Source organism: Rhamphochromis sp. 'chilingali', assembly GCF_963969265.1.
Source record: "Rhamphochromis sp. 'chilingali' genome assembly, chromosome: 1".
NCBI classification, from domain to species: Eukaryota; Metazoa; Chordata; class Actinopteri; order Cichliformes; family Cichlidae; genus Rhamphochromis; species Rhamphochromis sp. 'chilingali'.
Window position 1 is genome coordinate 34,574,476 of NC_137929.1, and position 15,116 is coordinate 34,589,591.

General features: G+C 42.8%; 1 protein-coding gene across 1 annotated transcript in view; it reads right to left on the reverse strand.

The window, feature by feature from the left end:
• The window catches only part of stim2b (stromal interaction molecule 2b), a 62,900-nt gene that overhangs the window by 19,113 nt on the left and 28,671 nt on the right, over positions 1-15,116 (reverse strand). Inside the window, exon 2 of the mRNA XM_080893984.1 lies at positions 12,669-12,799. Coding sequence (XP_080750110.1) covers positions 12,669-12,799 — 131 coding nt within the window. The remainder of the gene's footprint in view (positions 1-12,668; positions 12,800-15,116) is intronic.

Sequence of the window (15,116 nt, forward strand, 5' to 3'; positions counted from 1 at the left end):
ACCTACAGCATCCTCTCTGTAATAATAATCTCTGTAATAATAATCGAACACTGAACTGAGGTCCAGTAGGACAAGTCAGTTTTAGGTAAATTTCCTTCCTATGTGTTTAGGCTTATTACAAAGTGCAGATGCACCCGGTTGATGTGTCGTTAGTTCTGCATGTATTTCGTCAGAAACTGAATTATCGGGTGATCTAAAAAGAGATGGAAAGCTTTCGGAATCCAGTCCAATTATTTGGTTTCATTAATGAAAGAATCATGGAACAGCACAGACTATTCAAATTATAATCAGTGGAATTTCATTTTAAGAGTAACAAATCTACAAACTACAGTTTACACTGTACCTAAAATCTTGGTAGTCCACGTGTTGCTGCCTGTGTCTGCACGTATCAAAGGATTCGAATTTGGTTCTGAAAGGCAGTTTCACTGCATCAGTTGAGAACAAAAATCCTCTGAGAACATTTGCCATGTTCTTCTTTCACAATAGAAATGCAAATTTGTCTTCTTACTGACGTAACACTGGGCACCAGCTGAAGGAACTGACGGCCTGCTGAGTCACTGGAGGGACCGCAATGTGTGCAACGCTACTCTAAATTAGTGTCTCGAAAAGCCTTTTAATGCTCACTTTATGAAAAGAAAAATATGAAGTGGTGCTGGCAAAGATGTGAACTTCAAGGACATTTCACCACATAAGAAAAGACAAAGGACGGCGAATATGAAGACATTCTTTCTGTTGCAGACCTTGAGAGATATCCTAATGGCCACATTTGCTCAACAACAAGCAGAAAAAACACATGCTACAAGTAACACATTAGCACTAGTAAATGAACAACTGTATAAGACAAATAGCTGCTCGAGTGTTATATTAAAAGCAACAGCAATTGGTTGCACTGCTGCAGCATGAAACTAATTGCAGGCAGACTAGCAGGGCCTCTTTGCATATGTTGAAAGGCAGCTTTGCCTTTGCTTTATGGGACCATATAAAGTAAGCTAAGAGGCATGAATGCAATGATAGGTCTTTGTGGCTTCTGTGGTTAACAGTTAAGATAGCCCGATAGCTGTGATAGTTACAGACACAGTGTGTAGCTTGCAGAATACATTTCTGCAAAGCGATTAAACGTCCTTTATGTTTCCAGGGATAGACAGCCTCGGTCCTGAAAATACGACAACACGTCTACATACACAGACAGAGAGTGGCACATGTTCAGAGCGAGGCAGACACGCACACAGCAAACAAAGACAGATTTCTTCATATCAGATTCCAGATTGGGGGGAGTTGGCGACATACTTCCCATGAGTCTCTGCTTTCTCTAAACAGTCTAGACTCTATTCACCCCCCCAAATATCTACTGTATCAATCCATCTGTCCTCATCAGCTTATCTAATATTACTGGAAGTTATTACACCCATCACTTATCTATCACCATAACCCGGAGTGATGATATTTTTAATCAACAGCATACCTCAGCGTTAATGAAAGTCATTAGTTTGTGAGTCTGCAAAAGGAGGATAATTAAGTTGATTAATTATTATTAATATGTCGCAGATTTGGAACAAAAGGTGAGGTGCACTTGGCTGCAATTCATTATAACGTGAACTACCAGGAGGTACACCTGATTTATCTCACATGACAGCTGGGCAGACTTTTGTGAAACTGTAGCTCTCATGATAAAAAATCGTTTTCATCCCTTTTTTTTGTGCAGTCAGGCTTGTTACTTCGCTCAAGATCAAAGTGGGTGTCGTTTTGCGTAACATTGTACTCATGTCACGTGCTCTTCGGGTTTTATCAAGTTATTCTTAGAACAGCCGAGGTCTGAACTTTCTGTTCTGTCGTTAGCAGCAGGTTTTTTTTCCGTTCACATCAGTTCGACAGCAAAAATAAAACCTTACTTTGGGAGATCAGAAGGCCTTTCACAAGATAATGCCTTTATTCTTCCAACTTTCTTTATGTGAGATTCAGACAATGGTTTTTGTCTCGCCTCACTGGTACCAAGAGGACAAACCACACCTTCTGTGTACTGACCCCCCCATCCAACATCCAGCAGGACATTTTCTATGACATCATACTGCTTTCTGCTGCCAAGAATTTTTTCTTCCATTAATGCCCCTAACTTTAGAACCATTTGCCCCTCAATGGCAATATCTCCATCGATCACCAGGCTAATGCATCCGTATTCACAAGGAGTCACCACAGGAGGTAGTTTGAGTTAGCGGATTTTATTATTATTATTTATTTTTATTTTCTTTAAACTGGATGCTGTTCCTGATGCAGCCCACCGGTTGGTGAGCAATTGGTGGAAGTTGCTGGTTGTCACCATGTGAACTCAGTCACAAAGAGAGTGCTCCCTGTGATTGTTGTGATTCTAGTTGGTTGCTAGCAAATTTCTACAGTCTCCCACACTTCGCATTGAAGACTCCAACTTGTCTGCAAACGCTCGGCAACCACTTGCTGAGCCTTAACGCTGCAATCAGGAAGTTTCAAAAGTCGCAGCATTTACTCTAAAGGAAAACGTCTGTGTTTCCAGACTGTGTTGAACTCATGGTTTTGTTTCCACTCAGGCAAATGCAGCAATCTGCTAACGACCAAAACAACCTGAAAGAGTTTTCCGGTGTAACACCATATTCCTCCTTTCACCTAGGAACTGCTGCCGGATCAGGGAATACACATTTTTCCCTAGCAGTTGGCGGTTGCCATGGAGTCATGAATTAATTTCTAAGCCTGTGTGACAAGAGCCTTTCTTAAATAAACGTTCAGAAAAAGTCACTGTGTCTCAATTTCTCTACTCCTATTATTACACTTTGATTTAGTGGACTGTTTGCTTACACAGCATGAATATCATGGGGTTATCTCAAATAGAGAGTGGCGGAAATGGTGAAAGCAGCATTTAACTGTGACTGACTCACTAACCGCTGCTATTTGCCAGCATTTACAACTTGTTGAGCCTCTGACCACACATAGAGAGCTATTAACATCAAACAATGCTACAACACATATAACATTAACAGCTGATAAAAATGTGTTTTAGCATAGTTTTAGCACTGCTACATCCACATCCACAGATGACACATTTCTCCTTGTGGTTTTACTTATTTTGACCTTTGATGCTTTAATTAATATTCTTGTTCTCTGTAACATTAGTTTAAACAACCAAGAAACCAAGGCAGTAGCACCCAAAATGCTAATGCTAGGCTCAATGTTAGCATCAAAGGGGAAGACTGGGAAACAGAAACCAGTAAATGACATTAGGTGGCTGTGTACATCTTTTCTATTTATTCCATGGTTTTGTCCTGGTTCTGCGATTCGTCCCACCATCGAAAACATGCTTGGGTAATTGTGCTGTTACTGTGCGCTTCATCAATGCAGTAGCTAACATGTGGAGATCTAAAATTGAGTTTGCCTGCAAGGGGAGATATCTTATCTTAGGGAAAGTAAGTAGAAGAAGGAAGTATCTTAGGAACAAATATGCTTAACTGCTTAAAGAGAGATCAGCACGAACATTACCTTTTATTGTATTTACATATTAAACATGCAGCTAGAACCAGCACTGATTAGCTTTGCTTAGCATAGCTCTCAGACGTAAGGGGAAACTGCCAGCCTGATTCAGGTCAAAATAAATAAACCAGCCCGATTATAAAGAAAGACAAAGAGTGTGCAATCACTTTGCAGTTGCTGACGCAGTACTGACACTTCTGGCAATGTTGTAGTACCAAGAGATAATTAGAAGGGATACATGTTAATTGCTGCACTGCAGCTAACACCTTAATGCACAAACTCTGTCCTCTTTCAAAGCTTGGACTTGTGACTAAAATCTCATTTGAATGTTCCCTCTAAGGCATTCCCAGACAAGTCAACAAACCTTCAAGAAGCTTCTTTTTATAGATATACCATACCCTCCATGCTCCATGAGGCTCCTCCTCAAGTTTCTTCTCATCATAGCAGCCTCATCACAAATAATAAATATACAGTGGGGCAAAAAAGTATTTAGTCAGCCACCGATTGTGCAAGTTCTCCCACTTAAAATGATGACAGAGGTCAGTAATTTGCACCAGAGGTACACTTCAACTGTGAGAGACAGAATGTGAAAAAAAAATCCATGAATCCACATGGTAGGATTTGTAAAGAATTTATTCGTAAATCAGGGTGGAAAATAAGTATTTGGTCAATAACAAAAATACAACTCAATACTTTGTAACATAACCTTTGTTGGCAATAACAGAGGTCAAACGTTTACTATAGGTCTTTACCAGGTTTGCACACACAGTAGCTGGTATTTTGGCCCATTCCTCCATGCAGATCTTCTCGAGAGCAGTGATGTTTTGGGGCTGTCGCCGAGCAACACGGACTTTCAACTCCCGCCACAGATTTTCTATGGGGTTGAGGTCTGGAGACTGGCTAGGCCACTCCAGGACTTTCAAATGCTTCTTACGGAGCCACTCCTTTGTTGCCCGGGCGGTGTGTTTTGGATCATTGTCATGTTGGAAGACCCAGCCTCGTTTCATCTTCAAAGTTCTCACTGATGGAAGGAGGTTTTGGCTCAAAATCTCACGATACATGGCCCCATTCATTCTGTCCTTAACACGGATCAGTCGTCCTGTCCCCTTGGCAGAAAAACAGCCCCATAGCATGATGTTTCCACCCCCATGCTTCACAGTAGGTATGGTGTTCTTGGGATGCAACTCAGTATTCTTCTTCCTCCAAACACGACGAGTTGAGTTTATACCAAAAAGTTGTACTTTGGTTTCATCTGACCACATGACATTCTCCCAATCCTCTGCTGTATCATCCATGTGCTCTCTGGCAAACTTCAGACGGGCCTGGACATGCACTGGCTTCAGCAGCGGAACACGTCTGGCACTGCGGGATTTGATTCCCTGCCGTTGTAGTGTGTTACTGATGGTGACCTTTGTTACTTTGGTCCCAGCTCTCTGCAGGTCATTCACCAGGTCCCCCCGTGTGGTTCTGGGATCTTTGCTCACCGTTCTCATGATCATTTTGACCCCACGGGATGAGATCTTGCGTGGAGCCCCAGATCGAGGGAGATTATCAGTAGTCTTGTATGTCTTCCATTTTCTGATGATTGCTCCCACAGTTGATTTTTTCACACCAAGCTGCTTGCCTATTGTAGATTCACTCTTCCCAGTCTGGTGCAGGTCTACAATACTTTTCCTGGTGTCCTTCGAAAGCTCTTTGGTCTTGGCCATGGCAGAGTTTGGAGTCTGACTGTTTGAGGCTGTGGACAGGTGTCTTTTATACAGATGATGAGTTCAAACAGGTGCCATTCATACAGGTGACGAGTGGGGGACAGAAAAGCTTCTTACAGAAGACGTTACAGGTCTGTGAGAGCCAGAAATTTTCCTTGTTTGAGGTGACCAAATACTTATTTTCCACCCTAATTTACGAATAAATTCTTTACAAATCCTACCATGTGGATTCATGGATTTTTTTTTCACATTCTGTCTCTCACAGTTGAAGTGTACCTCTGGTGCAAATTACTGACCTCTGTCATCATTTTAAGTGGGGGAACTTGCACAATCGGTGGCTGACTAAATACTTTTTTGCCCCACTGTATAATGTACGCTTATTTTGGTACAGGCTTCTCACAGGCAAGCCTAATTTTGCCGCTAAGTTATAATGCACGGCCTGTTAGGAACTAATAAAGCACGTACACAGTAGCACCACCGCATCGCCCCTTGCTGTGATCTGGGTTGTGTCCATGTGATTTCAAGTGATGCAACATGATCCAGTCGAACGTTCCTTTGGCAGTCGAGCAGCACACAGCTCAGCACCCTGAAGGCAAAGACGTGCACCTGCCGTCCCCGGTGACTGATCTCAGAAACAGACCCCGAAACGTCACTCAAAACCACCCGACAAGACCCAGACTCGCAGCGTAATAAGAGACGGGATTATGTTTAACTGGGCTGGATTCCTCGTCAAATTTCAAATGCTTTTAGAAGACTGTAAAAAAATATTACTGTGACACTTGTGGGTTTCTATATATATATTAACGGTATATATTTAGGATAACGAGAGAGGGAGGAAAGAAAAACCTGATGGATGATTGGAGACCCACATTAAGGGAGTGCAGATTATAAATATATTATATATGAAACAACTTCAAACGTGATGATGATAAAAACGCTTTGATTGGTGGGATTCTCTCTCTATTATTGTGGAGTCTTTACCTTGAGCACCTTGAGGCGACAGTAGATTTGGTGCTATATAAATAAAGTTGCATTGAATCCTGGTAAATTTTCACCCTCCTGTGACAATTATTTATGACTCTCCTCTCTTAAAGTGAACTTTCAGAGCAGCCCAAGCCTTTTTTTGTTTTGTTTAACATCCTGGTTGATATCTATGTGGCGTGACACGTCAAGTAAACGCTGCCAATGCAAAGGGAACAGAGATATGTTGGCCTCTATACTTCCTTGTTTGCTCTCACTCCTCTATCACCCCGTGCTGACAGTACATTTAAGGTGGTAACTTATGTATTAAAAACTAGATATTAAGTGAGGCAGACATTGAGATTGTGGTCAAAATGAGCAAAAAGAGCTCAATCTGTACTCAAATACAGGCGAAGACTGTGTATGACCTGTGTGTGTGTGTGTGTGTTTGTGTGCGCATGTTTTATTACTTCCATAGCGACAGTGATTGTGGTTAAGTTACAGAAGAATTTTAAAGGTGAAACAGGTTCATGTGTCAGCGCTGCCAGGCAACCGACAACTGTGTGAAAAGATCACCTTCATACTTTCAGAATCAATGTAATGACATTCTCATCATGCTAGGGAAGCGAAACAAAGCTTTACTATGTAATGGAAATATTTAGCTTTTTCAAATGTGGGCAACTGAAATGCAAAAGTCTTAAGCCACCCCTTCATTTCTTTCTATTTTGCTCGGGGAATGGGAAATAGGAGGGACAGCAGTTTACTGAAACATGTGCATGGAAATGAGGCAAAGACAGAGTTTGTACAAACTAACGAGCTTGAAAGTCAGTTTTCGGTTTGCCCTCTTTTATTTCTTTCTCGTCGTTTCTTTAGTCTTCGGGAATAGTTCTCCAGGCTTGTCACGGCCTTGCCTTGCTAAGCATTAATTTCTTTCTCCAAATGATGTGAAGATCATATTTACTCAACGTGTAAACGTGCTTAAGGTTTGAGCGATGTTGATATACGAACAGCCAACAGAGCTTTAATAGAGGATTATGTGTGTAAAATAAATGGGCTCAACACAGATGCCACTTGGGTTTTCTCATGTTTTCTATCAAATATACAGACACAGGAAAACATGACCACAAAGCCACTTGCGTCACTGTCACATACGTCATCGCCTCTGTGGAAACATGACTTCATTTGAACTTGACTTCCACCTTAAGATTCTCTTGAAATCTTTGGCATGAAAAACAAATATCATGCTCGTGGTCATGACATGATCAATGTCACCTTACTGGGATAAAGGTAGCGGGAAAGAGGGAAAGGAGGAAGTGCCACAGAGGGTGTAGGGTGTCAGCCAGGTGGCAAAGGGGCAAGAGTGTGATTAGGTCTTGATTGCCAAAGGCCAGATGTGAGCTGACCCCACACGTCAGTCTGCCTCTTAACTGTGTACCTCCTTTCAGCTCATCACTGCTAGAAAGAGCCTGACTGTAAATCAAACTGCTGGTAGAATGCGACCAGTCGTCCCAAATACCACAACAGGGGATCGAATGGCTAACTGTAGCCCACAAACCCCTAAACCAAACTTTCACATCATAAATACAGTTGTATTAATTACCATTTATTACATTAAGAGCTCTCTTTCTAATCCCTTTTGCATGAATTCAGACTTACCAGGCTTCAGTTTATCATAAATATTTCAGAAAAACTAACAACAAGATCCAAAAGACATGCAGAATTTCATTACTATTACATAGTTACTATTTCACATCTGAATTTTAGATTACATTTTAAAGGTTTTGTGGGATCACTGAGGTACACATGGGGTTGCCGTCCTTCTCAGGAAATAACTAACATGGAGTTACCATGATCCAGCTGAACGTCATTCACCTTTTAAGTGCTCATGATGTTGACTCACTGAGAGACACACAGGTAAAAATTCCACCTTAAACGTTACAGATTCTTTCGTCCTGTTGCGCAGTCACTTATATAAATGTATATTAAACTTCCGCTGTGGAAGCAGTGGATGCATAACCTACGAAACAAGTCGCAACTTAACATTGTGCGTCATTAATAGCGCTACATCCGTGCCTACTAAGCCTATATAAGCCTGAGAGCAGCCTATGATCCTGCCCTGTGTTTTTGTGTAGGCTGAGGTTAAAGGCTCGGCCCTGTCGGCCCCACTCACTGCAGAGCAATCTGCCGGACCACACCAAACTTTGAAAAACACAAACACTGTGTCTCACTTCCTTCTTTGGGTGCACATTTATTTAGCACACGGCAGTCCCTGGACTCTTTATTAGGTACACCTGCTCACTTTTATATCTAATCAGCCGGTTTCCTGCAACTCGGTGCATTTAGGCATGTAGACATGGGGAAGACGACCTGACAGCGTGTTGTCTGCCAACTGGAAGATCAGTGAATTGATCCCAGACTCCACATACCCAAGTATCCTTGGGCAAGGTACTGAACGCCAAGTTGTCCCCCAGTGCTTCCATCAAAGTGGGAGTGTGTGTGTAAATGCTGGAAAGCTCCGAGGCATAGATAAAAGTGATTTCTGAATGTGTGAGTGAGACCTGTAGTAGGAAAACACTTGGAGTGCTCAACTGAATAGAAAAGCGTTACATAAGGCCACGTCCACGCTAATACATTTTCGTTTGAAAGCACACACCGTCCACACTGAGACGGCGTTTTTGGTCAAGGAAAATGGAGCTTTTTGAAAATGCTCTCCAAAGTGGATACATTTGAAAACGTCGTTTTCGCAGCACAGTGTGGACTGCGTGAACAGAGACTTTTTAAAACAATGCATTTTAGTCATGTGATGCAGTCATGTGACCAATTAAACTAAGATGAAAGAGGGCATTATACAGAAGTTGTTTTGTTTCCTCTCAATTTTGACAGCCCTATTAAGGATTAATACCAGTTTGTACTTGCTCCACATAGCTTTTCTTCAAATTCCTTAATTCTCACTCGCTTTTGCAACTTTGTACTTTTGTGTTACCCGTAGCAACAACTCCACCTCATTGTTAGTCCATTTAAAAAACTCGGATTAGTGTAGATGTAGCCTAAGATTCAGTCCATGTAGCCACAGTTGTTTGTGTGAATGCACTCGTGCTCTCAGAATAAGAATTGCAATGAGTACTGTATATTCTCGTTTATCTGCACTACTGCACTGTTTTATCTTTGTAAAGCACCAACTAACTTGGTTCTGCAGTGGTCTGATTGGTCAGATTTGTTGATTTAGATCCTCGCTCGATTTGAAAAAAATCAATGCTCTTTGTATGAAAAATATTTTTGACGTATAAAATATTTTACACATCCAGTGTGTCTGTGGTCATAAAGGTCAGAACGTGATGTGAGCCGGATTTTGATGAGGCCGAAAAAAGACAAATCACTTTTTTCAGTCAGTCTCCTGCTCGTCTTTCATAGAGCCAACGGATGGACAGCCACTAATTTGATAAAATAAATCTGCCCAGCTTTGAAACCCGGCTCCATTTGTCTCAGGAGACCAGAGGAGAGGTTCGAAAATATTAGGTAACAAATAAACAGCCAAAAACAACATGAAAGAAACGATCAGCCACTGCCTTTACTGAGCCAAAAGGTGATACTAAGCATGGGGGACATTCAGTATCGCACTCGTATACTGTACACGCAGGCGTCGGTAATCCACACACAGACGGACACACAGCTCCTCCGTGTGGGCTGAGGTCCAGTTCCGACACTCCAGCCCTCGGAGGTCTTTAGACGGGATTCACACAGCATCCGGCCCTTTACTGAGGCGCCACCACAGGGCTGTGGGGTATAAACGGTTTCTCACACCAGCACTTCTCAGGCAGTTAAAAACGTCTCTGCCAGCAAACACACATGCACACACACACACGCATGCACACACACGCACAGAAAATGTGACTGCAGTCCCAAGTGGTTGCTTTTGAATGTAAGGAGGTGGCTGATTACCAAGAGACCCACAGGGCACACCAGGTCAGCGTGATCTCAGATGTCAGCCATACCCTCCAGCACACACACACACCATCCATGCATAAACACACACTACAGTACCGGTGATACTTTCACCTCTTCAACTATCCGGAGCATCAGCTCATTTACTCAGAAGTAAAACTTTTCCAAACGACTTTCTGGAGCTCTAAACGCTTTTAGTTTAACCTCAAAAAGAGTCAGCGCACGCTCTCGATAAAACTATAAATATGAACAGTTTCAACATTTAATGATAAATTACATCACAAGTCGTATGAAACTGTAAGTAAAGAGTCGTGTGCATCTTTGATGATGTGTCTGTATGTTAGGAATGCTGACTTGGCCGTCTCCTCCGATGACTTATTGCCTTTGACTGATCCAATGCCACAAGCTTTTATTCACTCTTAGCTTTGTAAACTAAACATTTACTCAGATTTGCCAGCTTTCAGCAATCAGTTGGAGCAAGTTGCATTTATAAAAAAAATAGGTCAACTTTAACCATTTGGGTGGCCTGTTAAACAACAGGGTGTGTTTCAGAGGGCAAAATACACTTTGTGAAATCTTCTTCACAGAAATGCAATTTAGGTATAATAATTATGTAACCGCAGCAGCTTATTGTACTATAAAATGTGTTTTCATTGTTATCAGCCTAGCTCCTGCCATATTACGTTTCTTTATAGTCAGAGAGGTCACAAATTTTACAGCAAAGCAGTAATTAAATCAGAAAACTAGGAATGTAACAAAACTGGAGGGATTTATTTTATTACTTTAGTAAAGGAGATGTGCTGAGGACAAAATATATAAAAAGAAGATGGAGACTAGGCCTCGTGTAAATCAAATGTTTTCACCATGACTGTGTAGAACAGCTCACCTACACTTACGGGACACAGCGGATCATCTGGCTCCACCTCAGCCAAACCCTAACATCCTCCTCTGTTGCGACAACGCTCTGCATGTCCTCCTTCACTACATCCATGAATCTCCTCTGTGGTCTTCCTCTTCAACTTCTGCCTGGCAGCTCCATCTTTAACACCCTTTGTCCAATATATCCACTAGGGGTGCAACGATACTCGTATCGGTATTGAACCATTCGATACAGTGCTTTCGGTACGCATATGTATCGAACAATACAAAATGTTTTATTTATTTTATCAACTTTTCTTCTGACGATGCTGTCTGTGTTGAGCGCTCAGTGGATCTGCGTTCGACTACTCCGCCTAGGCTGCACTGTCAAGTGCAGATCCACTGAGTGCAGCACAAGCTACCAAGACAGAAGCTAAGCTCGTTGCAACATGGCAAATTGAACCTCCCCCACTCTCATTCAGATCTGGCGTTTGGAACTATTTTGGTTTTCATGTGACGTATGACCCTGATGGTAAGCGCGTCATGGACTAAAGTAAAACAGTATGTCGGATGTGCCACGCAATGCTCAATTGGTGGGAACTAGTGCGTTAGCGCAGTTAGCTCGTTAACATGTTGACGCCGTCCAGCCCCACTCACGGGGCAATCCGCGGTAACTCGTTAACGGAAATTTGCCGTGTTGTGGCGTTGTCATTTTAACGAGATTTACGCTGACAGCACTAGTGTGAACACAACGAATATGACTGCACATTTACGCCCACATCATCCTAGTGCAAAGACAAGTGGAAGCCGACAAAAACAACAAGCAGGCATGCTACAAACTTTACCGAGTCATTTAGACAGCCGTTAGCACACGATTCTCCTTATGGGGACCTGATATGTTTAATATGCTGCTGAGAATCTAGCCCAGAAGAAGCGGATAGTATAGCTTTTATTTTGGGAAGAGACATTTCTCTGTAATAAACTCTCTTTTCCAAGGATGAGTGATTCCTCAATCAGATAGATTTTTTTTATTACTTTGTTGTTTCAGCAACATTAAATTTAAAAACTGTACTTTTGAGTTAAAATATATATTTATAATTTTAATAAATGACAAATTAAAAAGGCATGAACATTTTTTTTTGTATCAAAAAAATATCGAACCGTGACACCAAAGTATCGAACCGAACCGTGAATTTTGTGTATCGTTGCACCCCTATTATCCACTATCCCACCACTGCGCACGTGTAAACAATCTCAGCCTCACATCTCCAACATCCTCAGCCTGAGCTGTCCCTTTAAACCTTCCCCTTCACTCCTGCTGCTTACCCTCTGTCACCAATCACCCCTGACACTCATCTCCACCTGCTGCACAGTTTCTGAATTCTCATCTCCACCTGTCTAGTGAACTGTCCGCTGCTTTGGATGGGTTACCCCAGGTATTATAATTCATCCACCTTCACTACCTCCACCCTTGCAGCTTCACGTAATCATCCTTATCCCTCTGTAGTTAGAACAGATCAGCTGTGTTAAAAGATCCGGTCGAGTCCACTGCCCTCTCTCCGCGTCACCTCCAAACCTCCACAGGTATGTCATCTGGACCCGCCACCTTTCAACTCTTCACCCTCTTCATAGCTCACTTTCTGCTTACTCATCTTCTGAGATTCATCGTAACCGCCCGAATCTCAAAGGTGTACGCCCCGAGCTCACCTCCACGCTCTCGTTGACCTCTATCCCCCCGTCGTTGTCATCGTCCAGCTGTTTGTGGATGTGTCGCAACGCCTCCAAACTGAAGCGGTCGGCCTCGCCCATGCACGGCGGCATCACTATGAGGCAGGGGTCTGCGGAACAAAACAAAACAGAAAAATAGAGATGAGAAGGGAAAGGTTGAGATTAACAAAAGCAGTACTCTCGTCTGAGTATAAACAGGTGGAAGTTACACTTGCGAGCATTCGTAAAACCGGCTCTACTAAATGCTACCCAGGCTTTCAAGGAATTTCTGCTATGTTGTTCACTCGCTGCATACTTGGAACATGGAGGCAGCACATTGAGCAGAATGTAGGTTACAGTGCCAACAAAACAAAGAGCACACCGGGATGATATGTAGTAAAAAGAGCGAACAGAGACCGGGCGGTTATTTTTATATTCTCAGAGAGGAACGACGTTCTTATAGCGTTTAGATTTTATTTGCTGACTGTTTATGAAACAAAGAAGCTTAAGATGCCGCTGGATGGGTATGCGGTGATATGCTAATGCAGGGCTATGATAATAAAGTCTCTGACAGCGTGTTTACATAGTTTCACCTGCTCTCACAGCCCCAACCACACCCACGCTCCAGGCATTTATTAAAATCAGCTCCACTTTCGTGTTTGAAATGGACACGTGACGCGACTCGCGGCGTGAAAGCGCACTACAGGAGACTCCTCCACGTGCTCACTAGTGTTTGTTTAATTAAAGACTTCGATAGCTCAATTATTACAAACGCTGAGGTGACGATGATGTCTGTGTTTTTGTCACAGCAGCGCAGGCGAATCGGCAGTCCTGCCGGACTCTGACGCGTGCTGTTATCATTCCTGCAGCGTCCCTAGACATTCCCCCTCTCTCTCTTGTTTTTATTCAGCCCTGTCCCGTCCCAAAGGGCGAAATGAGCCCATTACTTCCAGCCTTCCTAGCGATGGACAGTGTCAGCTGGCTAAGAGCCAAACTGTCTCAATGGAGCCACAAAACCACACACAGAGGCAGATGTGTACAACCACAGGAAAAAAAAAGACAAATGCATGCATCACAAGTGCAAAGACATCCCTCTGTAAACCACAAAGACAGAGCATTTTTTAAAACACTTAGATTGTAAAAAAAAACAACTGAATCCGAGTCATCCCAAGGCCTAACAAATAATGATGCTCCCTGCTGTTTATAGAGCTGCACAGCACTGAAGGCCAACAATACAACAGCGAGACAGACACACACCCAAACACATGCATCAGGTTTTTAAGTGTTCTTAGCAACAGGCGGCGTTTCCGAGTGCGTGTACACGACCGCCACCGCGACGGCTTCACAGAATGCAAACAAGAGGCGGTAAGAAATCACATTATACGGCTAATAACAGCTCTTCCCTGAGAGCCAATGGACACGCCGCTTTTGAATGCACAGCTGGGCAACTCGGACAACCGCACACCTCGAAAGTGATTCGTTTTCAATGTTTAATTGCTCCGTGCATTTACCCGACGACCAAAAAAGGAAAACGCATGCACAAACTGTAGCAATGTTCTCAAGGCGTGAAGCAAAAGTTCAACAGTCTTCTTTAATTTTAACGCGAGGACAAGAATCAGTCGACATGTGAAAGCGTGTCAGCCGGTCAGTAAAGATGTTACATGTTCAGCACGTATAAGAAAAGAAAAACATCCCACGCAAACATCTCGTCTCGTCACGCTGTCACGAGCTTCTCGTCATGGGTAGATGCACGTGTCTTTCTGCTAGGCGATGCGGGTTGCAGGTGTAGCTCGGCAGAAAGAAAAATAGTACCTGGTGAATGTGAAAACACCCGCGAGGTTTCTGAGTTTTATCTGATTGTTAACCAGGGCATGATTTCTTAAGAGGAATTGCTGCTGAGCTTTTCAAACGTACTTCTTGCGTTTTGAGTGCCACAGGAGCCAACTGGTTCCACTATATCCGAGAGAAGCTGGGAAACGCGAACTAAATCAGTGTACAGCAAATGGTTAAAAAGCACGAAGTGCAAAGAGTGTTTGACACAGACAGCTTGACAAAGTCTGGAAACTCAGTCGGGGATCATGAGTATCATGACAAGGTTTTCATCTTTCTTAGTTAACCCTTCAGGCTGTGTGCTCATACAAAAGAGGGTGTTGGTGTTTGATGCATCATTTGACTCTTGTTCTGCACAAAATGAACGGACTGAGTCCCGCTTACATCAGAGGAATGGCTCACATAGAGTTATGGGAATATCAAAAAAAGCTTTACAGAGGCTTTACAGGACTGCTTTAACACCACAGACTGGAACATGTTTAAGCAGGCTGCCACCTACAACAACACCACTGACCTCCAGGAGTACGCAGAGACTGTTACAGCCTACATCAACAAGTGCATTGAGGATGTAACAGTCACGAAAACCATAACTGTCCGGGCCAATCAAAAACCATGGAT